The following is a 25,012-nucleotide window of genomic DNA, read 5'->3' as shown; positions in this document are numbered from 1 at the left end:
ATGGGCTGGGGGAGGAAATGAAGGAAGCGTAGAGGAAGGGCTGTATACAAGGAAAGGCAGGTGTGGAAACAGCTGCTGTGTATTTCATGGTAGGCACTGTACAAATATCAATGCACCTCTGTCACCATCAGCTCGCCTGTGTCTATCTGTAGTCTATACCTTGCTATTTATTTATTTATTCATTTATTTTTATAATCCTTATTTTGAATGCATAGGGACTGGCACCTTCAGGGAGTTTTTTTTTATGGCTTTTGTTGCCCTTGGCCAGCCTCTCTGCATATGAAATAAATAAATAAATAAATAAATAAATAAATAAATAAATAAAATAAAATAAAAGTATGTACTAGTCTTTCTTATGCATCACACTTTTCCTTCAGAACAAAAGAATCTCTGGGCATTTTTACAGGTTTAGAGTGCTGCTGTATATATCCCTATTTGGTATTATTATTATTATTTCTCTGTTGTGTAGCTGTACATCTGAATTTCGGTATGGGGTCTATTATTGATGATGTGGGCACTAGTCTCATCCCAATTTCGATCTTTGTTTTTTTTTCTTTGATTTTATTTGTTTATTTTGATTCACCTTTGCTTTTTTTTATTTATCTATTTACATGCAAAAGCAAGAACCAATTACACTGATAAAAGTATCATAATCATTCCTTCATTAAAGTTTAATTTATATTATTACCATGTTTACTATTTTATCTGTTAATTCATCAATCATTTTCTTCCACCATCTTCACATTTTTTTTTTCCAGTCTTGCCAGTCCCGTTCATTCTACTTTTCCAATGAGCACTGTTGTAAAATAATTTTCTCATTATCCTTTAAATTTTGATGACCGCTTTTCACTCTCTTTAGGGACTGGCACGTCAATGAGGCGTTTTTTACTTTCTTTATTGGTTTTGTTGCCCTTGGCTGGTGCCTCTCCTACAAAAATAAATAAATAAATAAATAAATAATAATAATAATAATAATATCCTCTCATGCCAAGCTTCCTGAGTGAAAACAACAATGGTATTCACACACTCAGAGTCACTCAAGACACATCATTGGCTTTAGAATCTTTCCCTTACTTATTAACCTTCTAAGCTCTCTAAAATCAACCTTCCAGATGACCACAATATATCATAAACACAACTTTCGAAACCTACTCAGTACATGCAGTTTCAACTTTTATGGATCTTTTCTGGGGCATGTACAGTATTGAGAGCCAAAATATTCTTTATAATCATAACTTTCAAAACCCACTCAGTAAAGAGTCTCAATTCTCTCTTGATTATTTTTCTTGGATAGAACTGGCTCTAAATATCTAGTTCTTAAAGTCTTCCAAAGTGAAGCCAAAAATATTCTTCATAAACTCAACTTTAGAAGCCACCATAGACATATGGCCTTCTAGTCTTCCCTTCATTCCTTTTTCTGGATAAATATTGCTCTTAACACTGTTACACTCAACCTTCCTGAGAGAGAGGACTACAACATTCTTCACAAACACAACTTTCGAAAGCCACAATGCAAACATGATCTAGTCTTTCCTTTCACTCCTTTTCTTGACACACAGAGCACTAAACATTCTTACACTTTCCCTTCCTGAGAAAGAGAGAAAGAGGATCGAACCCCATCCATCAGACACCCTTCACAAGCCAAACCTCACTTCACCTCACACTCACCTCAGTAACACCTACACATGAGGCAAACAGCACATACAAAAACAAGGATCTCAACAAGTGTACACCTATATACAAACACCCAGCACCTCCAGGCCTTCCTTACCACCTTGGCTCCTCACGGCGTAACCATGAACCTATCCTGACGGTACATCTCGTAAGCGAACTCCTCAATGTGGCTCGGGTCTTTGTACACGCCAATGTAGTCGATCTCAAGACGGAAGGGGGCATTGGAGCGGTCACCAGAGGAGATGCCGAGGGACACAACCTTGTCCAGGGGTATGGAGGCCTGCTTGTCCTGTATCCTCCCCTTGCTCGTCAGGAAGAACTTGGAGAATGGGATCTGTGGTAAGCATAAGGAAGGTGTTGTTAATGCTGCCAGTGTAACCTAACCTGCTATTGAACAAGGGTATATCAGGCAGGGAGAAGAAGAAAGCCTGTAATATTAATGCTACCACCTTAATTAAACCTAACACTGAACAAGGGCATATCACATAGGGAGGAGAAAGAAGGGTGATGTTAATGCTACCGACCTAACCTAATTTAACATTAAACAAGGGTATCTTAGGCAGGGATAAGAAAAAGGGTGTTGTTAATATTACTAACCTAACCTGACAAGAAGCAAGGGTACCTCAGGCAGGAAGAACAAGAAAGGGTGTGTTATTATTGCTACCAACCTTAACTGAACTTAACCTAACATTAAACAAGAGTATCTCAGGCAAGGAGAAGAAGGAGTGTGTTATTAATGCTACCAACCTAACCTAACCTGACATTAAACAAAGGTATTCAACCAAACCTAAATCTAACTAAACTTGGAGGAGGCAGTGAAAACAAGGATGGGTGTGTTACTGTCATGCTGCCGACCTGGAGAAGAGGATCTGGGGCAGGGAAAAGAAGGAATGGTGCATTGTTAACATCACCAACCTAACGAACCTTACCTAACCTGATATGCATGATAATTAATACAGATTTAGTGGGGATATTACGCAGGAAGAGGAGGGGAAGATACATTACCTTTACTCTGAGCTTAGCAAAGAGGATAAAAGGGAGGGGAAATAAGGAAGGTTGTTATTATTACTAGAAATTTAGAGACTGGGAGAATAAGGGAGGCTGTGCAGGAAGAGATGATGGAGGTGCATCATCCTTACTTTGAACTTAGAAAAGGGGATACAAGGAAGAGGAAAGAAGGAAGGCTATCATTATTACTAGAAACTTTGAGAAGGTGATCTGAGACTGGGAGAAGAAGAGAAGTGTGTTATTATTATACTACAAAAAAGAAGGAGAGGAGCTAGGACAAGAAGATGAAGATAGGGACTATGTTATCACTATTTTTGCTATTATCCTCATTATTACTATCATTATCCAAACACTACTAGAACAACACCATGTAACTGCCACTCTTACGACTTTCATCACCTCACTGCACCACCACCACCACCACCACAACAAAATCATAATTACTCACTACCACAGTCTCCCCATACCCACCACTACCACACCATCACTCAACCACATCACACCCAATACCATCACCAGTACTACACCACTTAACCACCACCACGACCACTCCTCACCCTCGTCAGCTGCCAGTGTGGGCCGCCGCGGGTGTACAGAGGGTAGGAGTACATATCATTCCACATGACGTCGAAGTAACCGGCACAGCTGATGTTGAGCATGTACGAGCGGCCATCCCCTCGCAGCCGGATCTCCAGTGTGTTGTAGTCTGCCCATTCCAAGTACACCTCCCTCTTGAATGATTTCTGTGGTATCGTTGATCAGTTTGGGGGATGAGTGGCAGGTGTGTATGTTGAGTTGTTTATTTGTTTATTGTGACAGGTGTGTATGTTGAGTTGTTTATTTGTTTATTGTGACAGGTGTATATGTTGAGTTGTTTATTTGTTTATTGTGGCAGGTGTGTATGTTGAGTTGTTTATTTGTTTATTGTGGCAGGTTTGTAAATTATGCTGCTGTTTTTTTTTTTTTTATCTGTTTATTTTTTGGTAGGTTTGTGCATTCATTGTGGGGTTCGGTATAGGAAGGTTTTAAATGTTTTTTTTTTTTGTTTATTTCTTGTGTGGTATGTTTGTATATTTATCAGTGTGGAGTTTGATGGGCCATGTGTGTATGTAGGTAGATCTTGACTGTTTATTTATTTATTTATTTATTATGAGTCAGTTTCTTTGTAAATTTAGTGTGAGGTATAGATTTCTGCAAGATTTTGAGTGTATGAGGAGAGCAGAGTACAATAATAATTAAGATAAGTATGAAAGTAAAGTTACTGCAGGGTGGAGGCAGAGTAGAATCATAAATAACATAAGTAAAAATGGAAAGAAAGTCAGTCAGTTAGTCAGTGGCTGGTAAGGCAAGGTACAGTAATAATACAGATAGGTATGACAGGCAAGTCACTGCAGGGTGGGGTAAAGTAAAATCACAACTAAGGTAAATAGAGAAAAATAAAAATAAAAAAGAAGGGAGTCAGTGGAAGGTAAGGTGGTGTATAATCATGAGCAAAGTCAGTAAAAAAGATGAAATAAACAAAAAAATAAAAAACAAAAACAAAAACAATCATAATCAATCAGTAAAATAAATAAATAAATAAATAAAAATAAGAATAATAATGAAAAAAAAATCTCGGTGCAAGGTTAAACAAGGTACAGTCCTAATTACATTGAGACAGTACAGGGTGAGGCAGGGGCAATACTCACCCTGGGCCTGATGGACTTCATGTTGCAGTAGCCAGCCCTCTTCACCCTGCCGTCTTTGGGAGGCTGCAGGAGGGACCAGAGAGACAGTCAGCAGTGTTTGTGTTGGTGGGGCAGGAGGAGACATTTAAGGGACACAAAAACATATGAAAGCCGTGTTAAATTTTGAGTTGATAAATTAGGTATGTAAGTAGATTTTGTCATTTTAATTTATTTATTTATTCATTAAGTGTCAATTTCTTTGTAAATTTAGAGCAAGTGTAGATTTTTTTTGTGTGTGTGTGATTTTGAGTGCAAGGGGAGGGCAGAGTAGAATAATAAAAGAGATAAGTACAAAAGTTGAGTACATCAATTTTAACCCCATTAAAAGAGAAACAACAATAAAAAAGAAAGAAAGAAAGGAAGTGAAAGAAAGGAAGAGAGAAAGGCAGGAAAAAAGGCAGAAAAAAGAAAGAAAGAAAGAAAGGAAGTGAAAGAATAGAAGAAAGAAAGGCAGGAAAAAAGAAAGGCAGAAAAAAGAAAGAAAAGCAGGTAGAAAAAAAAGAAAGGAAGAAAGAACAAAAGAAAAGAAAGAAGAAAGAGAAAAAAAAAAAAGAAAGGCAGAAAAAGAAAGAAAAATAAATATAAAAAGAAAGAAAAAAGACATAAACAAACAAACAAACAAATAAATAAATAAATAAATAAACCACCACCTGCAAAAAAAAAAAGCACACCCAAGCTTACATCAGTACACAATTGCCCAGAGAACAGCCCATGACCGGTGGGAGAGAGAGAGAGGTCTGCCGTGCTGCGCCCCTCATTGTGGTCACTGTCGCACGTCACCACCCACTGGTCCAGCGCCTCCTTACTGTTCAGCACCCACACTTTATCCATGTCTCCTGCAGCCATGGGAGGGAGAGCTAGGGTTACTGTGATGAAGGGTGTTACAGGGGGAGTGTCTTTCAGTGGGTATAAATAAGATGAGTGGTGTTGGGTGGTGTTACTGTACTGTTGTGTTATTTGGGTGTATTTGTTAGTGGTGAGTTGTGTGTTACTGGGATGTAACACACAACTCACCACTAACACAAGAGAGAGAGAGAGAGAGAGAGAGAGAGAGACCAATACAAGGGGCATCCTACCACTCACCAGGCCTCACAAACACAGGATCCATGGCAAACTTCTCGTCCATCTCCTCTTTCCACTTGGACATCTCCTGCCTCAACTCCTTCAGGCCATCCCGGATCAGCTCCTTGCGGCTCTTCTGGATCTGGTGGTGAGGGGGAGAGAGTGAGGATAGGTGAGGATGTGTTACTTTGGGAGAGATGCAGAGAGACAAGGAGAGGAAAAAGGGAAAGAGGGAAGCATGTTATTTTGTGGGAGAAATGAAGGGAGAAGAGTGTAATGTAATGGGTCAAGTATGGGAGAGGAAGATGTGTGTTATTCTGACAGGGAAAGGAAAGGGAGAGGTAAATGTGATAGAAGTAAAGAAAGAATAAATTGTGGGGGACAAGGAGGAAGCTTGTTAATTTGGGAGAGAAAGGTGAAGAGAGAAGGAAGCTCATCATTTTGGGGGAGAAAGAGGGAGGAAGAAGAGGATGACAAAAGTGAAGAAAGAATTGAGTAATGTCAGAATTATTGTACTTTTTGATGTTACAGACATGTGGAAGTGAAACAGACAGACAGACAGACTGACAGACAGACAGATAAGGAGACTGAGACACAAGCAAAAAGAATGAGACAGAAACAGAGACAGATAGTGACACAGAAACAGACAGAAACAAAGGGATAAAAAAGAATAATAAATAAATAAATAAAATAAATAAATAAATAAATAAAAAAACAATTTTACCTATACATAAAATGACCAACAATATCACACACACACACACACACACACACACACACACACAGACCTCACATCCCCCTCACCTCTTTCCCATAGCCTCCTTTCTGATCTCTCTCCCAGAACATGTGGGAAGGAGCTGTGGTACTGATCCCCCTCACACCACCCGCACCACAGCCACACCCCTGCTGCACCCAGCCCCTCGCCCCTTCCAGCCCCCTTCCAGCACTTAACACATGTGAAAAACTATAAACATTCATGGTGTGTGCTGTTCTTAGGAGCTGGGGGGAGGATGTGGTGAGTGAGCTGGGTGAGGGGCCATGCAGGGTGAGGCTGGGGCACTGGAGGAGGTGGTGGGGGCGCAGGAAGGCTCGGCTTCCCCCCTGCAGCCTCACACAAGGGAACCACCACATCCTGTCACTCCTTCATGTCTGTAATGGGAGAAATGATTATGTTAAGATGTTTGATGTGGGTGGTGTGTGAAGACTCACACACTTAACTTGTATCCTGCTTTGTAAGATATCAAGTTTGGTGTTTATTCAACTTAATTATAACTTATAACTTTCGTCCCTGCATCACTCCGCCACAGAGCATAAAAACAAAAAGGGAAGCTGCAGGAACCCAGTGTCATCCTTAGAACATAAACACAGTGAAAGAATACTTGACAATAATTAAAGTAGAGAGTCGTTAACTAACAATTCTTTCTGGTACTATTACTACTACTGTTCTTAAATTTTCTACCACCAGCACCACCAACTTATGTAATTCAGCACCACCATCACCACCACCACCACTACTGATATGACCAATACGTATTTAACTGATCAACCACCATCACCACCGACTTGAACTATTCTATATCAGTTATCCTACAGCCACCAACACTAACTTAAATAATCATCACCACTACCACTATCAACACTATCATCACCACTGCCACCACACACACACACACACACACACACACACAAACAGAAAAAAAAATCACACTACAAATCATAATAGTAAAAACAAAAACTTACCTTATAATTATAAAACTGGACGACTGCAACACACACACACACACACACACACACACACACACACACACACACACACACACACACACACAAATAAATAAATGGATAAAATGTGTTAAGTAAATGTTGCAAGTGATAATGGGGCAGGTGTAGCAATTAGTATAGTGGCGAGGGCAGGTGAGGGAAGCACAAGTGAGATGAGCCGGGTGTTTGTTTTCGTTTGCGCGGCGAACGAACGATGAGTGGGTGTTCAGTGCGCCGCGCCGGTATCAGATTGCCCTACAACCTGCGCCATCTTGGTCTAAATGTATAAAATTCTATATGAGATCACGAAATTCATAATTATTATTATTATTATTATTATTATTATTATTATTATTATTATCATCAGGTTTTTCCTCGTTGACCTCATATGGCTGATCTCACTTGGATGACAACTATTATTATTGTTACAAACGCCTATATGTAGCAGCCCTATATGTGAGCATACGGCCATGCTATGTGTATGGGTAGCCTCAGAGAACACATGTGAGTACGTATGAATGCATGTATGAGTGATGGAGTTAGCGGCGTTGTGTTGCTCATTGTTTAGAAGCTGACGCTAGCTAATAGGAGAGCTGACAATCCTATCGGTTGACTTGTCATGATGGTATCCGTGTGTATGTGTGTGTGTGCTTTTGTGTTAGTTAACCACAGCATAATTGTTATACGGTAGGTTACTGTCTAATTGTAGTTCTGCGTGTGTGTGTGTGTGTGTGTGCTATCGTTAATCCTCTCTCTCTCTCTCTCTCTCTCTGTGTGTGTGTGTGTGTGTGTGTGTGTGTGCAAGCCTAACCTACGTTCGTTCGTGTGTTTGTTGACAGGCAGAGTATCGGCACACACGCTCCTCATGCAGTCCATGTGTGTGTGTGTGTGTGACGCTACGGACTTTTCAGCCAGTGATTAACAACCTCTGTACTGCTGGCCAATGGCAGGGCACGTCACTGTGGAGAGGAGGGAACCACGTGAACCTGTACAAGTTGCGTGGCCTTCAGTCTGAACACAGCAGCCAGTGTGACCAGGTGGCAATGAGTTTGTGTACCATTACTGGCATTATAGTTATCTGACTACAGAGTTACATTAGCAAGACGATTCAGCTGTACAGTTTGTATTGGTCTGCGCAGTGTCTGGAGTGTGGCATGCATTGTAAATTATATGTAGGGTAAGGCTGGATAGAATATGTTGGTTATATTAATGTCATTATGGATTGTGGTACTTCGGGTAAGGTTCCATAAGGTCATTAGGCATATGTGGACAGATACAAGCAGGACAACACACACACACACACACACACACACAAGGAAGAGGGAAGATGTGAAGCAGTTGTGAAGGAAAGGTATCAAGCCTACTTGACCTGTAGAGTGTAGTGATTCTGTACTGGTCCTGCAGCAAGTCAGGCACCAGTGAATCATTGCCATCTCTTTCAAGAAAAAAATATTCAAATGCATAAGAAAAGAAAGTAAGATGTTTTTTTATTGATCATAACAATAAATGTAATTATGGAGTTTAATGAGCTTAATTCTTTAATTCAAAGTAAGCGTGCACGTGCACGTGAAGGGACGCGAGGCCGAGGTGACGGTGTGCCTCGCCTACCTTAAGGCCCTGGTGGCGGATTGGCACCGCTGCGAGACGTGGCTGTGTGTGGCGTGGTGTGTCTGTGTGGCGTGGTGTGGCTGTGTGTGGCGTGGTGTGGCTGTGTGTGGTTGTGTGTGGCGTGGCGTGGCTGTGTGTGGCGTGGTGTGGCTGTGTGTGGCGTAGTGTGGCTGTGCGTGGCGTGGTGTGGCTGTGTGTGGCGTGGTGTGGCTGTGTGTAGCGTGGTGTGGCGTGGTGAATCTGTGTGGCTGTGTGGCATGGTGTGGCTGTGTGTGGTGTGGTTTGGTTGTGTGTGGCGCAGCGTGGCTGTGTGTGGCGTGGTATGCCTATGTGCCGTGGTGTGGTTGAATGCTGTGTGTCTGGTGTATCTGGATGCTGTTTGTGGCGCGGTGTGGCTGTGTTGTGCGTGGAGTGGTGAGGCTACGTGCTCTATATGGCGTGGTGTGCTTGTGTGGTTGAGTGCTGTGTGGTGTGGTTGGGTGTGATGCTTGTGATGTGGCCCCTTTTTTTTTTTTTTGTAATAACTAGTGTCGCGTTCATCAGGCAAGACAATTCTTTACATGTGCAAGATCAGACGAAAGAAAACAATATATTCTTGATGAAGCAGAATGCCAAGGTAACGAATTGTATAATTATATAGAACTATCGCTAGTGTCTTGAATGACCTCAGTGGCATGACCGAGTGGTGGTGGTGGTGGTGGTGGTTGTCATTGCTGTCACGGTGTCTCGGGTCAGTGGTGAATCCTGACAAGCCGGTGAAGGAGGAGGAGGAAAAGGAGGAAGAAAGAGGGAGCGGAGGAAGAGGAGGAAGTAGTAGTAGTGAGAAATGGAGGAGAAAGAAAGAAAGAAGGAACGGGGGAGGAGGAAGAAAGCAGAAACAGGAGTAGAAGGACAAACAAGAAAACGTTAAGACATTATGTATCTTAATTTCCAGTGTTTTCCAGTTATTTTTCATACGTTTATTGGTGGTTTTGTTATTGATAGTACGTATTTGTTGAACTATCACTAGAGTCGTGGGAATAATCTTTACAACCGCTTTTGACTCCCTTCGCGTATTTTGAAGCGCGTTGCCTCGTGTGGACTGCTTTTAGGCTAGAAGTTTCGTTGTTACTGATGTTATTGATAGTGATACATGTAAAATCCTAGTTATTCTGTCACTAGTAATAGAAAAGCGCACTAAAATTAATGGCTGATATACGTGGTTGCGAACTGTGGCGTAGATGCGTAAAGTTTGACAATACGTGTGTTTTGGGGTTTTAAATTTGTTTTTGGTGCTCCCGCCCCCCACGCAGGCCAAGCTGTTCCCCCCCGAGACGCCCTTCTGGAGGGGAGCCACAAGATGCCGGGCCCTCACATGCTGGGAGCGACTGCCTGCGTTAACATTACAGGAAATACCAGTATGCATGTTGATTACACAATTAACTGATTAGATAGGGGGAGTTTGGTATTTATTTATATATTTACTATTATTATTATTATTATTATTATTATTATTATTATTGTTATTTATTATTTAGTTAACACGAATTCTAATACGTGCATTTGCTAGAAACGTTTTGAACTCTCGTGATGTCCCGAAGGACATTGCTCCATAGAGACTATACGTGTGTGTGTGTGTGTGTGTGTAAGACTAAAATAAGTCTTGAGAGACGGATAGCAGAGTGAAATACGTATAGAGGTTTGGGATAAACGTTTTAAGCTACCGTACTGCATATGCGTTGCAGGTCCCTTCTCCATGAGAGAGAGAGAGAGAGAGAGAGAGAGAGAGAGAGAGAGAGAGAGAGAGAGTCTGACCAGTATTAGTAAGGTTATCACTGATGCTACTAATGCCACCTGAATCAAAGCCACATCACATTACAGGTTACCGCCCCATGTCTGTTCCTCTTTATATGACATGACATCCTTCTGAGAATAACGAGAACAGAGAAGGGAAGAACTGAGGGAACAGAAGAAATCTGGAAACACGTTTTGAAGCAACACACGTAATAATCGTACACTTATAACAGTACGGATGGAAGAACAAAAGAACAACAATGAAGGAGAAAGAGGAAATGTTAGTGACAAGAAACGTTTTGGAGCGCTGCGTCAGACTGTTATAGTTGCTAACTTGTTGCTTGTCGCCTTGCAGGGAAGGAGCGGCGGGGCAGCTGGGAGTACCCATCATAATGGCAACATGCTGCTACATCCAACCTCGCACATTCCTAAAAATATACTAAACTGCCATTATGTCACGTAAGTGGTAGGTATATCAATGTATTACGTATTACTAGATGATGTCAGTTCACGACATGTCAAAAGGAAATAATATAATGAGAGAGAGAGGGAGGTGGGGGGAAGAGGCGCAAACGAGTCTGCCTAGTGATGGAGATTCTTTACTTACGGCTTTGTATAATATAATATAGTCTTTGGCTCAGCACATCGGGTAATGTCAAAATATAATTATTATTACTTTTTTTTTACACATTTCTTATACCACGTTGAAATTTGCCCCACATCTAACAAGAAACGTTTTGTAGCACCGCACTGAAGAGAGAGAGAGAGAGAGAAGGAGGCAAGGGGAGAGGAGTGGGGGAGGGGGGTGAGATATTACCCCAATCCCCACCAGCCTTGCCAAATGTCGACAGACACAGGCAGACACTAGACTGACTAGACAGCCAGTTGCTGTGCGTCGCTTAGCAAAGAAGGAGCGGCGGAGGAAGTGGGGAATATTTACCAGAATAACCACACTGCTATCCAACTTCGTGTAACATATCAGGAAGGCTCGACAGTTCAGCTGTGAGAAGTAAGCAGGATGTTTGTTAAAAGTGCTGATCTAAAGATACATAATGCGTACATCCTATGTTTAGAAATATATTAAATTGCCATTATTTCATATAGTGGTGGGTATATTAACTAATGTGTGAAGTATTGGTAGATTATGTCAGATCACAACGTACGTGTCTAACAAAAAAAAAAAAAAAAAACGAGAGAGAGAGAGAGAGAAATTTTCTTTATTAACACAATAAACTTATTTCACGACATGTTCTGTGTACTGGTATATTTATGTATTGCTAGTTGATGTATGATGCCTCACTAAACAGGAAATCACTCAAAAAAACTACAAAAGTGAACCAGGTAACAGAGCGGGACAGGAACCAGACAAGACTCGCCGCACCGCTCGTCTCGTATCGCAGAAAAGTAACGCTTACGGGACTTAGGATATACGTGTTTACGAATTCGTCTGCCACTTTTCTCAGTCACTCTTCATGTCGTTCATATCCGCATTTTTTTTTCTTCAAGCCTTCCTCGGAGATGCTGATAAGCTACGTACGATAAGATTTGATATACGTAGAGGTAAATTAGCGTAGAGGGAAGTTTAGGGTTACGTTGGTGATATTCGCTCTATCTATCGCTCAGGCTCCTAGCTCTCTCCTGCTGTTTATAGATATTTGTTTTTATAGAGCGAATCTCTCTCTCTCTCTCTCTCTCTCTCTCTCTCTCTCTCAGAATTCGATGTTTTAAATGGATCCGGAGTACTTTTTTTTTTTTTAATTAATGAATATTCAGTGTATTTACGAATTTGTTGTATATTTTAATTTCCTCTAACAAGCATCATTCATCACTTGCAGGACCATTCACCCATGCCCACCACACACCACACCTGACTCACGCCTTTCATTGCTGTTACCCAGGAATGTTTTTCAAGACTGCAGAAATCTCTCTCTCTCTCTCTCCCTTGATCATGAAAAAAAATAATAAATAAATAAAAACGCTCTTCAATATTCTAATCAACATATCTTGTAAAACTACCACGAAAACCATGAAAACAAATAAATTTCGCAAGAGCCAGCTAAACTGCCAGTAGAATGAAAACATTTGAAAACGCAAATAACTTCAATTAGAATTTTTAACTACCACGAATCATGAAAACACCCTTGAAAACCATTATAACACTAGATCCTGTTATACACCACCAGAATCATTGAAACCCTTGGAAAAAAAAAAAAAGTGCCAAATTATTACTAAAATCATTAGTTTTTCAGATTCACTTAAACCACTACAAGAATCATGAAAAAAAAAAGACAAACCACTAGTAGAATCATTAAAACATCCTTGAAAACACTAATAACTTTAACAAGACCTTGCTAAACCACCCCTGGAATCATTAAAAATACCCTTGAAAACCCTAGTAACTTCCTGTGAAAATCTAATTGTTACAAGACTTAAACCTTCAGCTGAATCATTAAAAATCATTAAAGACCTCTAATAGCTTTCACAAGACTGTTAAACCACCACCGAAATCACCAAAGCACTCTAGAAAATCTCCAAAATCACTTTCACTAGAGCACCTTAAATGTACACAAGACAAGATGGTGGAGTGTTTGGGAATACCATCATTATTTATCCTTCCCTCTGTTGACAGGAGATGGCGAACGTTGCTATGATGGCAATTAGCTGGACATCAGTAATTCTGCGTTCCCTGCCAGAGATTATAAAGGCAGGCCATGAGCTGTACTCCCTGTGGTGCAGCATAAGGGGCGAACATCAGGGGAATGAGGCTGTGGTAAAGGTGAGTGCTGGGTGATGGATACTACTGAACCAGTGCTCTGCTCTGCTCTATGGTTGCTTCCCTAAGTGGCTCATGTTGTGGATGTCATGAACGGCAGCGAGTTTCACATGTGCAGGTGGAATAAAAATTGATGTACATACTATGAATTGCTGCCTTATATTAAGAGCTGTAGAAGTTAACCTTTTTAATGTAACAAGAAACAATTAGCAGCACCAGAAGCTATGTGTGAAGTCTTTATAAGCATCTATAAGAAAGCAATGAAAAAGAATACATTTTGCAATATTTTTCTTTCCAACATTTTTGCAGCATTTTTCTTTCCAGTTCAAAGATTGGATTTGGCTGTGGAAGGAAAGATGTTTCAGAGTGATTGGTAATTAGGAAAAGATGTACCAAGTGGCAGTACCAAGACTAGCAAGGCATTTATAAGATTCCCTACCAAAGACTTCAGCAAGATTGAGGTAGATGCAGAAGTTCTAGCATGCATTAGGTTTGTTAAGTGACATTTATGGCTGTCAATCCAAGTAAGGACAAGTGATTGCTGGGCTTCCACAGGGGTCAGGTTTAGGGGAACTGTTAGGTATTTTCAATATACATTAATAATTTAAATGATGAAATTATTAATGATATTAGTAAATTTGCATACAACGCAAGGTAGGTTAATTTGGTCAAACTGCAATGCAACTGTCCAGCAAGCAGACTTGGATGAGATGAACAAGTGGACAGATGGATGGTAAATGTAATTCAGTATTACCAAATGCAAAGTACTTAGCACAGAAAGAGGAAATCATCATCATCAGTAAACAGAGACTGAGGCTCTGGCAAGGTCAGAGGATGAGAAGATTAAGTCACAGTTAGCTCAGATATATCAGTAAAAACAATGTGTAGAGACAAGAAATAAAACTGTACTATTAGGATTTATCTTTAGGACCATGAAAGGTGGAAGTTCCAAAGTTATATTAAAGTTATAATCACCACTGGTCTCACCACTGGTCAGACCTCATCTGCAATATACAGTGCAGTTCTGGCCCCTATATTGCAGAACAAGTAAAGATCTATCTGTCAGTCAGTACAGAGAAGGACTGAAAGAATAGAAAGAATGAGAAATATTCCTTGTGAGGAGACTAAAGCTTTTAGATTTACATTTGTTTGAGATAAGTTGATTAAGAGATATTTAAGTGGTACAAGGGATATAAGGATGATATAAACAGTATCCCTAGGGTTAGTAATCAGATAAGACTACATAGAAGTGACAGGTTCAAGCCTGATGAATTTAAAAAAGAGATTGGAAGAAATTGCTTCTTAAATAGTGGTAGATGACTGGAATAGACTCCATAATCAAGTATTGAGTCAATACAAAGCTTTGAAAGGAGACTAGATACATTTATGGATAGGGATGGCAAGTGGATATGGGTAGATGTAAGCACTGCTGCTTGCTTGTAAGTCTGCTGGTTTGTTGCACCTTCCTGTATGTTCTTATATGGAATGGATGTATATTTAGACAAAGAAATTATGTTTTATTGCAAAAAAAATGTTTTAGACAAAAAACAGTATTGGACAATCAACTCGATCTGTTCAGTGATTAGAACATCTCAAAGGCCAAGGACTGAGGATGTGGTAGACTAGATGGAGTTAGTTGTCTAATACTGATATCTTTTGTCTGAAACATTTCTCTTACAATAAAACATGCATTCCATGTTCAAAGTGCCTATACATTTCCCTCTCAGCAATGCATGTAGCATGATTTGTGTGGCAGACTTGCATTCCCTTGAGTGTCTGGCCAGGGTTCAGTCCCCCAGCAATGATATCTTATGTGTCATTTCCTGTGCCTTCAGCTTGATTTATCAGTGTTTCCATGACACTCCAAGGGGGTGGAGTGGGGGGAGGGCAGGTCATGTTATCTTTATTTACAATGTATTAATGCCCTTTGTAACTCTTGTTTTCTTCATTTCAGTCCATGAAGTTGCTGAACAGATATCAGGATGACATTGGTAGGCTGCTTCAGGTGAGTGTGAGAGAGAGAGAGAGAGAGAGAGAGAGAGAGAGAGAGGAGAGAGAAGAGAGGAGAGAGAGAGAGAGAGAGAGAGAGAGAGAGAGAGAGAGAGAGAGAGAGAGAGAGAGAGAGAGAGAGAGAGAGAGCATGCACCTTTTTCCCATGCTTCCTCTTCCTCCTCCTCCTTTTCTCTCCATTTCTTGACTAAGCTGCTTGATGTCACTTCTCAACTCTCAATTGTGACAGTCAGTTAAAACAAGCTACAGTACAGAGAAAGGGAGAAAGTGCAATCTATAACCTACTATTGTATATGAAGGAGGTATGAATTCTTGTGTAATAATTAAGAGAAAAAATTGAGTAGTATAGTATAGGAGAGGAGAGGAATGTATGTATTGGGGATGGAAAAAGGTATGAATGACTAAAGTTGTGTTGCAGAGAGAGAGAGAGAGAGAGAGAGAGAGAGAGAGAGAGAGAGAGAGAGAGAGAGAGAGAGAGAGAGAGAGAGAGAGAGAGAGAGAGAGAGAGAGAGAGAGAGACTAACCACCTGTCCCATCCTCTCCTCATCAGGACCCACAGCAGAAGAGAGACCTGCTGGAGGGACTGACAATCCTCATGAACAGAATCAATGAGAGCAATGATAACAACAACACAGGATCACCAAGGGCTTCTGGCAGGAACACGGTAAAGGAGAACCATTTTTGTTGTTGCTTTGGGTTTGTATATCTCTCTCTCTCTCTCTCTCTCTCTCTCTCTCTCTCTCTCTCTCTCTCTCTCTCTCTCTCTCTCTCTCTCTCTCTCTCTCTCTACTCTCTCTCTCTCTCTCTCTCTCTCTCTCTCTCTCTCTCTCTCTCTCTCTCTCTCTCTCTCTCTCTCTCTCTCTCTCCACTTGATACATACTTCACTCTCCCTCACAACATGCTTTTATGCTCATCTACAGACTTAGTATTCATAAATGCTCTGCTCTCTCATGACTGTTTTTCAAAGGCCACAGAGATAGTTAGTCAGGTTCCTGTGGATGCTTTGGCCTTTTCTAATGTAAACAGTCTTTAACTTTGACAACTCCCATAAGAACCTGGTGACAAATGTGCTTGATGTTAAAGGTTGTATAGTGCTGCAGGGAAAGTAGAAGGGAGAAAAGCAAAGAAAAAGCAGGAGTGGCAGGTGAATGGTCAAGCATATTCAAAGGAGGTGAGAATGTTGAGGAAATTAAATAATACTTGGGTATTCCAAGGCAACAACTGCAACCTGGTAAAAATGGTGAAAATAAAGAAGTGAAATTTTTGGAATATAAAGAGGTGAAATGTTTTGGAATATTAACTATCTACTCTCATCCTTGTCTCATTTTTGCTTTCTGTGAGTAACTGAGGCACACAAGTAAGGCCAACAGGACATTATCTTCTGTATGTTTTGAGAGGCAAGTGAGTGATGGAATAAAGGCAGGAATTCACCACTGATGCCTTGCTTTCTGCATGTAAATTTAATGAAAGTTAGATACACAAAGAACTTAAAGATGGAAAAATCTCCTGAAGCTTTTCAAGACTGGAGAACAACAGATTCATATGAAGGAGTCTGAATGTGTTAACAGTAATGTAACTGGAGGTATAAAGATCCCCAAAATTACCTTGGGATTTGTTAGTCACTTGGTCCTGGTGTGTAAGGTGCTGTGCTGCACATCTCCACTCCCAGGACAACTCGTGACTTGGAATTTATCTCACCTTCCAATAATTCTTTGGTGTTTCTATAAGTCCAAAGAGGACATGACAATGACAATGGTTTGGTAATACAAATACATTAGATGTTCACTGTTGCACCACATGGAATCAAGTGCAGCCATTGATACTCCTGAGCTTGAAGTTCAGACCAACCACTTCATAATTTGTTCCTTTAAAACATTGCATCATGGACTTGTATCATGCTCCCTCAACACTCATCCCTTTCACTAAGAAACTCTGGAACTTTGCAGGTGTCTCTTTATCTCTCCTGTGACTTGTAGTAGACAAGAACACCAAAACACCTTAGAAACTAAATTGACTAAACTTCTAGAAACATTAATTTTTAGGGAAGTGGCAATTAAAGGACTTATTTTCTGTTTTTTTTATGCCCCCACCACAGACATCCTCTGGTGGTGGAGACAGTGGTGCCTCTTTCCCATCTAAGTCCTCCTTCAAAGGGGCAAGGTGGATGGAATGTGATGTGTGTCGGGAAGATTACACCACAACTACCACCAAGAGGCCACTCATCCTTCACTGTGGGCACACCTTTTGCCGGGAGTGTGTGGGTAAGTGTCTACACCACTGCACACTCCTAGCTGCAGTGAACACTTTCCAAACAATTGATGCCATTCTGTACACAAATGTTGTAGACAGAAGCTCAGTATCAGGCCTCTACTTCTGCCCTGTTCTTGGTCTGTATGGAGCTCTTAATATGGAACAGTTAATTACTTCATGTATTACTTTCTATTATATTTATGGGCATAGAAATTCACTGTGCCATCACTACTTCAGGCAAGTGTTTTTACAGATTTACAAATGACAGTGTAGTTGTATCTTAATCATCACTTACATTCAGTTGCCATAATGCACCCAGCAGCTGTCATCTGATGCATCACACTCCAGTCCTTGAGGCATTAATGCATGTTTTTCTCCAGCATTTGAGATTGGCAACTTCCTAACTTTTATAACTTTCCCATAATTACATATAAACAAACAAGGCACCTTGTGAATTCATGCGCTTTAAAACTCTTCCCTCTGGGGACGTACTGATGGTAATGGGTTGCTGTTTGTAGAGGTACTGGCTCGCCGGGGGCTCATTAGGTGCCCCACCTGCCGCAAATGTGAGATGCGGAGCCTTGCCTCCATCCCCACCAACACAGTGATGATATCTATGCTGGAGGACTGGGGCAACCAGGTGAGGCATAACCACACACTCATGAACTGAGATATGAGAAAAAGTTAGGCAAGTGGAGGTATTTGAGTGACATAAAAGTACAACTTTCTCCAAAAAAAATATAGGTAGATACACAGCATTGACTAAAAGACGAGGTGATAAGGGGTGAGGAGTGTACATCAGCAGAAGGAAAGGCTGGATCAGTATAGATACAAAGATGGGACTGCTGGAGTGTAGCTCAGGCCCTGTGTACTGCAACTAGTACACATGTACACACACCTGCCAGGAACTGTAGTTTTTTTTAATAGTGTTTTCATGATTCTAGTTAAAGAAAAAGAAGAATTTTGCATCACCAATGAGAAGAAGCATCCCTGAGAAGCTGACAAATCTGTGGCCTTCAAAAACAGATCATTTATGCATACAAGCTTATAGTCTCACCTTCTGATATGAAAAAAAAACTTAACATCACACATCAAATTACTTGCAGGGTGACAATGACTCCTGCAATGGCATGAGCAAGGGTAAGAGCAGCTGCACTGGTGACAGAGGCAGTGGCAGTGGCAGTGGATGTGACAGCATAAGTTTGTCATATAAGGAGCAGATTCAGTTTGCCATCTTCCTGTCCAAGCAAGAGGCTGAGGCACAGGGGGAGGCCCAGGTGGAGAGGAGGTGGCAGGAGGTGGAGGAGGCGGCGGACATGATGCTGGCCGAGGCACTGCAGGTGTCTGAGATGTATGAGGCTTCACGGCTGTGTGCTGAACGCCAACAAGCCGCGTCTGCCCCTGGATCCCACGACCTACCTGAAGAAGTGAGTCATTCTTCCTTCACAAGTCTTCCTTAATCTTTCAGTGATGGACAATTGTTCCCTTCATTGCTCACAACTGTTTAGACACATCATTCTTCTGCAAAGTTGGGTCATCTGTCCACTTACATCACAACAGTTTATCATCCCCAGGCTTACTTATTACTATTAAGTGCCCAAGAGATAGCTAAACTAATAAAAGAGAAACTGAATCCCACCTTATGTTGGAGCTGAGCTAAATCATCTTGTTTTGTCAGGAGAAGGAATCGTGTGCAGCGTCAGGCAGTGGGTCAGCTGAGGATGAGGATGCCAGTGTGCTGCTCGCCTACAAGCTGCAGCAGGAGGAGATAGCTATGATGCAGAGGCTGTGTGGCAATGCAAGCAATGACTGGAGTAAGGAAATGAACTGCTTCTTTGGTCCATCTCTCTGTGGCATGGTAAGTTCCATTTTTTTTTTTTTCTCCTGTTTAACTACTTATATTTTCACAATATTAAGTCAAGGTTAAAATGTCTGATTACACACATTCCTATATGCCACTTCTTTTGGTAATACATTCTACTTGTCTATTGCTCTATTCAGAAAACTGTATTTCTGATTTCTGCACATCCTTACCATATCTCATCTTGTGTCCTCTTAATGTTAGCTTGATGAAAGTGTTGTACTTTTACCTTATCTTTCTATTTTATTTTATTTTATTTATTTATTTATTTATTTATTTATTTATATTTTTATCTTCCATTTCATATTTGTACACCATAATCATCTCTTCTTTTTTGTTTTTTCTTGTTTTATTATTATTATTATTTCTTATATTTCACTTTATTTGATTTTGTTCACTTCATGTGCTACACAATTTCATTTATTTTTTTGTATTTCACTTGTTCTTGTTTACTTTATTAACATAAAATGCCCTTATATTACCCCTGTCATAAATTGTGTCTTTGCTTGAGGAAATGACAGCCTGTTACTCATGCAAGGTAAAGCTGAGGGCATACATTTTTAGCTGCACATGGCCTCAGCACTTATCTGTCTCACTGGCCTTTGATCTTGTGGTGGCATTATCCCTAACTGTGGGATACGGGCCACAATGACAGCTTTCTCTTGGGACCAATCTGTCGACCAACCTCAAGGAACAATGAACTGACTACTGCAGCTTAAATTGGTGCCTGCAGATGTGTAACCAGGCATGTTAGCCAGTGCAATATGGAACTGCATTTTTTACCCTTCCTAGCTGTTCATTTTCCCCTTCAGGTTGATAGATGAATGCTTGAAAAACTTGGGGAGAGTGTAATGTGGAAACCTGGATGTCACTGCAGACCTGTTTGCTGGGGTAAGGGACACCATCCTCTGCAGGCTCTAAGTTCATTGAGATGGAAATAAGCACAGAGGCCACATCAGCAATAGTGTACTCCTCATATTTAAGAACATCAGAAAACAAGGGAAGCTGCAAGAGGCCGTCACATCTACACATGGCAGTCCATATGAAACATCCTACCTATCTTCACCTATCATCCTCACCCATAACTTTGTCTCATCTTTTAAACTTCTCTTATGACTAATGTACATCTACCTTTTGTCATTCATCTAAATGCCCCTATCTGTATGCCTAGGGTGAAGATGGCAACAATTTTAGAGGGAGAGACAATGCCACAAATGGAAGGGAACAGGACAGTGGTGAAGATGGCACCACATGCTGCAGAGGGATGGAGGATGAAGATAATGATGATGAAGGAGGAGCTGCGTGCCACAGGAGAGGTGATGATGGTGAAGATGAAGCGATGTGCTGTGGAAGGGAGGAAGAAGAAGAGGGTGGAAAGAAATGCTCCAACAGTGATGAAGATGATGACTTGAAGAAGTGCTGTGGTGATAGTTGTAGAGAGGAAGAGTGTGACAAGAGATTTTTGGAGCTGATGAAAAGTGAAGAAGCTCTGTTGGTTGAAATGGCTCTCCAACTTTCAGTAAGCATTATTATAGGAATTGTTTTCTTAGATATTTCTTAAGTGTTTTGTAGTCTTATCATTGTGACTGATTACATGAAGCTCTAATGGATGTTATTGGAATTTTCAAAGATGTTTTCCTGATGGTATTGATAGTTTAACAGGCTCTAGTGAATGTTGAAGGGGTTATCAAGAATGCTTTCAAAATTTTAGTGATAGTTTAACAAGCTTCATTGGAAAATATTGGGGTATTCAGGGGTGCTTTCATGATGGTAGTAATAGTTTGTTAGGTTCTGTTGGATGTTATTCCAGTTTTCATGGTTCAAGTGATGGTTTAATAGGCTGTATTTGTTTTCATGATGCTTGTGATGATTTAATCCTCAGGTAGTAGCAGCCTTTCCTGTGAGGTGGCCAAGTTTTAAAATGTTGATATAAAGATGCTGCTGAGTTTAAAAAAATGCATTACAAATCTAGTCACAGCACATTATTTAGGGTTTTGAAATTATCTATACTTAGACTACTGCAGTATGGAGATGTCTGTTAAAAAAAAATGTATGCAGCCACTGTCTATAATTAATGAGAAAAGTAGACTTTGTAAGTGGTCACTGTCTGCATTTAGATTATTAAGGTTTACAGAAAAAAAAAAATACAGCCTGTTGATGTGAAACGTACAGAATGACTGACCGAACACATCAAGGCAAGTCAGTGGCTGCTCATTAGTTGCCAATAAGGCGTTCTGAAGCTTCTTTTACACGCACATCATCAACTACACATAAATGGTCATGCTGGGAAGTACAGGGAGGATTGCAGGAAGAGCATCCTAAGTAATCTCATCACAGCTTATGAAATTCTTGACTGCTTTTACATAAGTTCTGTTGGTGGCTAAGAGTTCACAGGCTCCTCTGGATCTCATTAAGGTTTTTGTGATTCCAGTGGTACTTTAACAAGGCTTCCATATTATCAGAGTGAAGAAAAGACACCTAATTAATCTTCTCTATAGCCTTTGAAAATAATCCTAATAAGAGAGCAGTGTTTTTTTTCTGGTTGTGCACAGAAATTATTGGTCACATATATTTTTTTATAGGTACTTGGTAGGTTTGATTTATAGCAGTGGTTGTAGTTCCAGCAGCAGTAGTAGTAATAGTAGTAGTCAAAATACTAAATTTGTGTTTTCATAGTTTTTATTTATAGCAGTAAGTTGCAGTTCTAGCAGCAGCAGTAGTAGTAGTTTTGAAATATTAAATTGGTCTTTTCTCTCTTTTCAGCTTCACTATCCACAGCCTTCAGACTCGGAGGACAAGTAAACACACACACACACACACACACACACACACACACACACACACACACACACACACACACACATTATTTGATATTACCAGGCTGTTCAGTTCCTTCAGTATCATTATGCATTGTATTATTCAGGATGGAGAAAGAATATAAGCAAGGAATATATAATCATGAGAATTACATGAGATACAAAGATGCCATAATGCATGTGTAACAGACACAGCCTCCTGCAACAGTGCTTGGATGAGTGTGGGAGTGCTGAGTGTAACTGACCGAGACTGGGACTTTGTAATGGTTGTTGACTTTGTTTGTGTTGTTGTTATTTTGTTAATTAATTTTTTAATTAGTTATCAGTCTCTCTCTCTCTCTCTCTCTCTCTCTCTCTCTCTCTCTCTCTCTCTCTCTCTCTCTCTCTCTCTCTCTCTCTCTCTCTCTCTCTCTCTCTCTCTCTCTCTCTCTCTCTCTCTCTCTCTCTCTCTCTCTCTCTCTCTCTCTCTCATGTTTTGTTTACTTTTCTTCACAAAGTATCTGAAACGATTACTTTCATTATGTGTGTTGAAACGGTCATAATTTATTTTTTTCATAAATTTAATAATTATTTCCTGTCATTCATTTTGGTATTTGTTCATCATGTAATAATGTTTATTGAACATAACCACATGAATTTAGGAGATTATGTAAGGTTTCCATCTCTAATATTTTGAAACTGACTGCGAAGTATTTTATTAATTTTTTTTCTGACACTAATTCATCTGTGGTTGTCTGCAAGTCACCCTGCTAGCCCTTTCCCTCATGGAGAGAGCTTAGAGCTTGTAGTGACTGATCTGTGGCTAGGACAGAGACCACTGACACTAATGTAGGCCATAATGTATAACTGCTTTACATGTTTGTGGACTACCCATACATTGTAACTAATTCATGTCTTACTGATCTGAGGCTTGGTATGATTTTCTTGTCTGTCACAGTGGGATGGAACACTGTGCCCAAATGTTCCTCATCCACCTGAGTCTCTAATACTATATAATATAAATTCCACATTCTTATGAACAATGTTTCAGGTGTTAATGACTTGACATAGTTCTTTATTAGATCCTCAGTATGATGTATGCTTTGCCTGCATAATGGTGTCTTGCCTGGGTGCATTGGTTTGCTAGGGCTTTCATTTTAAATACCAGGTAAGTTCTAAGGCCAAGATTCTTTTATATGATCATGTGCAACTGCAAATAAGGCTTGTTCAAATAGGCTTCCAAGGCAGATTTCATCATATAGTTCATTATGTTACCACAGAAAGCTCTTCCTTTCATGATACAATATAGTCAATGCTGCATTAATCTCAACCTTACTGGTTAAATGTGCATCAGTGACATCTGGTGGAAAATTCAGAGCTCCTCTACTCTGAAGCATAACTAGAGGACTTGTATCATTTAAGACTTGTACTCTCATGCATCTCAACTGTTTCCCCACTTTCAACACTGAATATTAATTACAAGTCCCGCTTAATGTGCGATAATTTCCTACAAGTGTAATGACAGACGTGTTGGGTGCTGGATGTGAACTCAGCCATGACCACAGTGAGCAAAGTCTGCAATTTTCCTCAATCATTTTGTTTCTACCAATAGACAAATTTACTGACAGAATGCATGGCAGTTATGAGTCAATATATTGCTCAGCTAGTCACTAAAAACTGCTTCCCTGGGAGCAGGTAGCAGGGGCAGTTTTCTCATTGTACACCTTGCACGCCATTATGAACAGGTAATTTTCTGTAGGCAGACTTCAACTGTCTCATCATTGGGTTACTGCTGTGCATCCCCAAAGTCGAAGTAATCCTGCAAAGAACCACTCCAGATAATCCTGCCTAAATATATATTACTGAAGTTATTCAGTCCAAATATATATTACTAAAGTTATTCAATATTCTTGTATACTGCAGTGCCATACAAGCCTGTCAACTTGTTTATACAAAACAATAAATCTGAGAAATCCAGTGTTCCTGTTCCTTTTCAATTCCATAATGGGCACTTGTGGAGAATGTGGGCCCTGCCTGGCTGGGAGGTGGAAAAGCTGGGAACCTCTCTCTCTCTCTCTCTCTCTCTCTCTCTCTCTCTCTCTCTCTCTCTCTCTCTCTCTCTCTCTCTTTCTTTACAGGTTCGATTTCTTCTAATTTACCAGCTTGGCGAGGTTCATTTTTTTGGCTTCCAGGTAACCTCTTCACACATGGAAAAAGAGGGAAAGAGAGTGTGTGATTTTTCTCTCCTGTCTTGAAATGCTGAGAGAGAGAGAGAGAGAGAGAGAGAGAGAGAGTTGGGAGGGAATATGGGTGAGGGAGGGGGGTCGGTCGGTCGGTCTCTCTCTCTCTCTCTCTCTCTACTGCCATTACTCCTCTCCTCCTCATCATCCTACTACTACTACTACTATTTGAATCTTCACACCCGCAAAACCCCTGGAAAACACTGGACATTAAGCTGCTCCATGCCTTGAATTACTTATTTCTTAAAGTTTCTGGCTTCACATTAATTTTAGCGAAACAATCAAATGTATAAGGATTACATGTGACTAGAATGTCGCTCTCAGAAATGACAACACAATACCTTCAACTTGCTATCATACACAGACTACATATAATCGTACTTCACATTAAAACATCGACTAATATTTACTGCTGCTTTCGTTTATACCTATCTACGTATAACTACCAATCTACTTTTTTTTTTTTTTTT

General features: G+C 40.4%; 2 protein-coding genes across 2 annotated transcripts; one reads left to right on the top strand and one right to left on the bottom strand.

Annotated features, from left to right (window-relative positions):
• Nucleotides 1-63: 63 nt before the first annotated feature.
• LOC135115371 (complex I intermediate-associated protein 30, mitochondrial-like) lies at nt 64-7,481 on the bottom strand. The gene is made up of 7 exons (XM_064032068.1): nt 7,212-7,481; nt 6,276-6,620; nt 5,493-5,613; nt 5,091-5,245; nt 4,371-4,433; nt 3,240-3,425; nt 64-2,008 (listed from the first exon to the last, which is right to left on the bottom strand). Exons 2-7 carry the CDS (start codon nt 6,600-6,602, stop codon nt 1,784-1,786), a joined length of 1,077 nt encoding a protein of 358 aa, XP_063888138.1. The 5' UTR covers nt 6,603-6,620; nt 7,212-7,481; the 3' UTR covers nt 64-1,783.
• Nucleotides 7,482-11,050: 3,569 nt separating this feature from the next.
• LOC135115370 (uncharacterized) lies at nt 11,051-24,279 on the top strand. The gene is made up of 10 exons (XM_064032067.1): nt 11,051-11,072; nt 13,243-13,389; nt 15,341-15,391; nt 15,947-16,060; nt 17,492-17,657; nt 18,165-18,286; nt 18,753-19,073; nt 19,325-19,504; nt 20,679-21,026; nt 22,271-24,279. The coding sequence occupies exons 2-10, from the start codon at nt 13,246-13,248 to the stop codon at nt 22,307-22,309; spliced, it is 1,485 nt and encodes a 494-aa protein (XP_063888137.1). The 5' UTR covers nt 11,051-11,072; nt 13,243-13,245; the 3' UTR covers nt 22,310-24,279.
• The last annotated feature ends 733 nt before the right edge of the window (nt 24,280-25,012 follow it).

Source organism: Scylla paramamosain, chromosome 29 (genome assembly GCF_035594125.1).
Source record: "Scylla paramamosain isolate STU-SP2022 chromosome 29, ASM3559412v1, whole genome shotgun sequence".
Lineage (NCBI taxonomy): Eukaryota > Metazoa > Arthropoda > Malacostraca > Decapoda > Portunidae > Scylla > Scylla paramamosain.
This window is presented reverse-complemented; position numbering and strand designations above follow the sequence as displayed.

Coding starts and splice junctions, on each gene's coding strand:
- LOC135115371 (XM_064032068.1), bottom strand. CDS start 6,602: ATGTGGTGGTTCCCTTGTGTGAGGCTGCAGGGGGGAAGCCGAGCCTTC. Junction 5,246..5,492: donor TCCTGTGTTTGTGAGGCCTG/GTGAGTGGTAGG, acceptor CCATGGCTGCAG/GAGACATGGATAAAGTGTGG. Junction 3,426..4,370: donor TGAAGTCCATCAGGCCCAGG/GTGAGTATTGCC, acceptor ACGATACCACAG/AAATCATTCAAGAGGGAGGT.
- LOC135115370 (XM_064032067.1), top strand. CDS start 13,246: ATGGCGAACGTTGCTATGATGGCAATTAGCTGGACATCAGTAATTCTG. Junction 15,392..15,946: donor ACATTGGTAGGCTGCTTCAG/GTGAGTGTGAGA, acceptor TCTCCTCATCAG/GACCCACAGCAGAAGAGAGA. Junction 21,027..22,270: donor AAATGGCTCTCCAACTTTCA/GTAAGCATTATT, acceptor CTCTCTTTTCAG/CTTCACTATCCACAGCCTTC.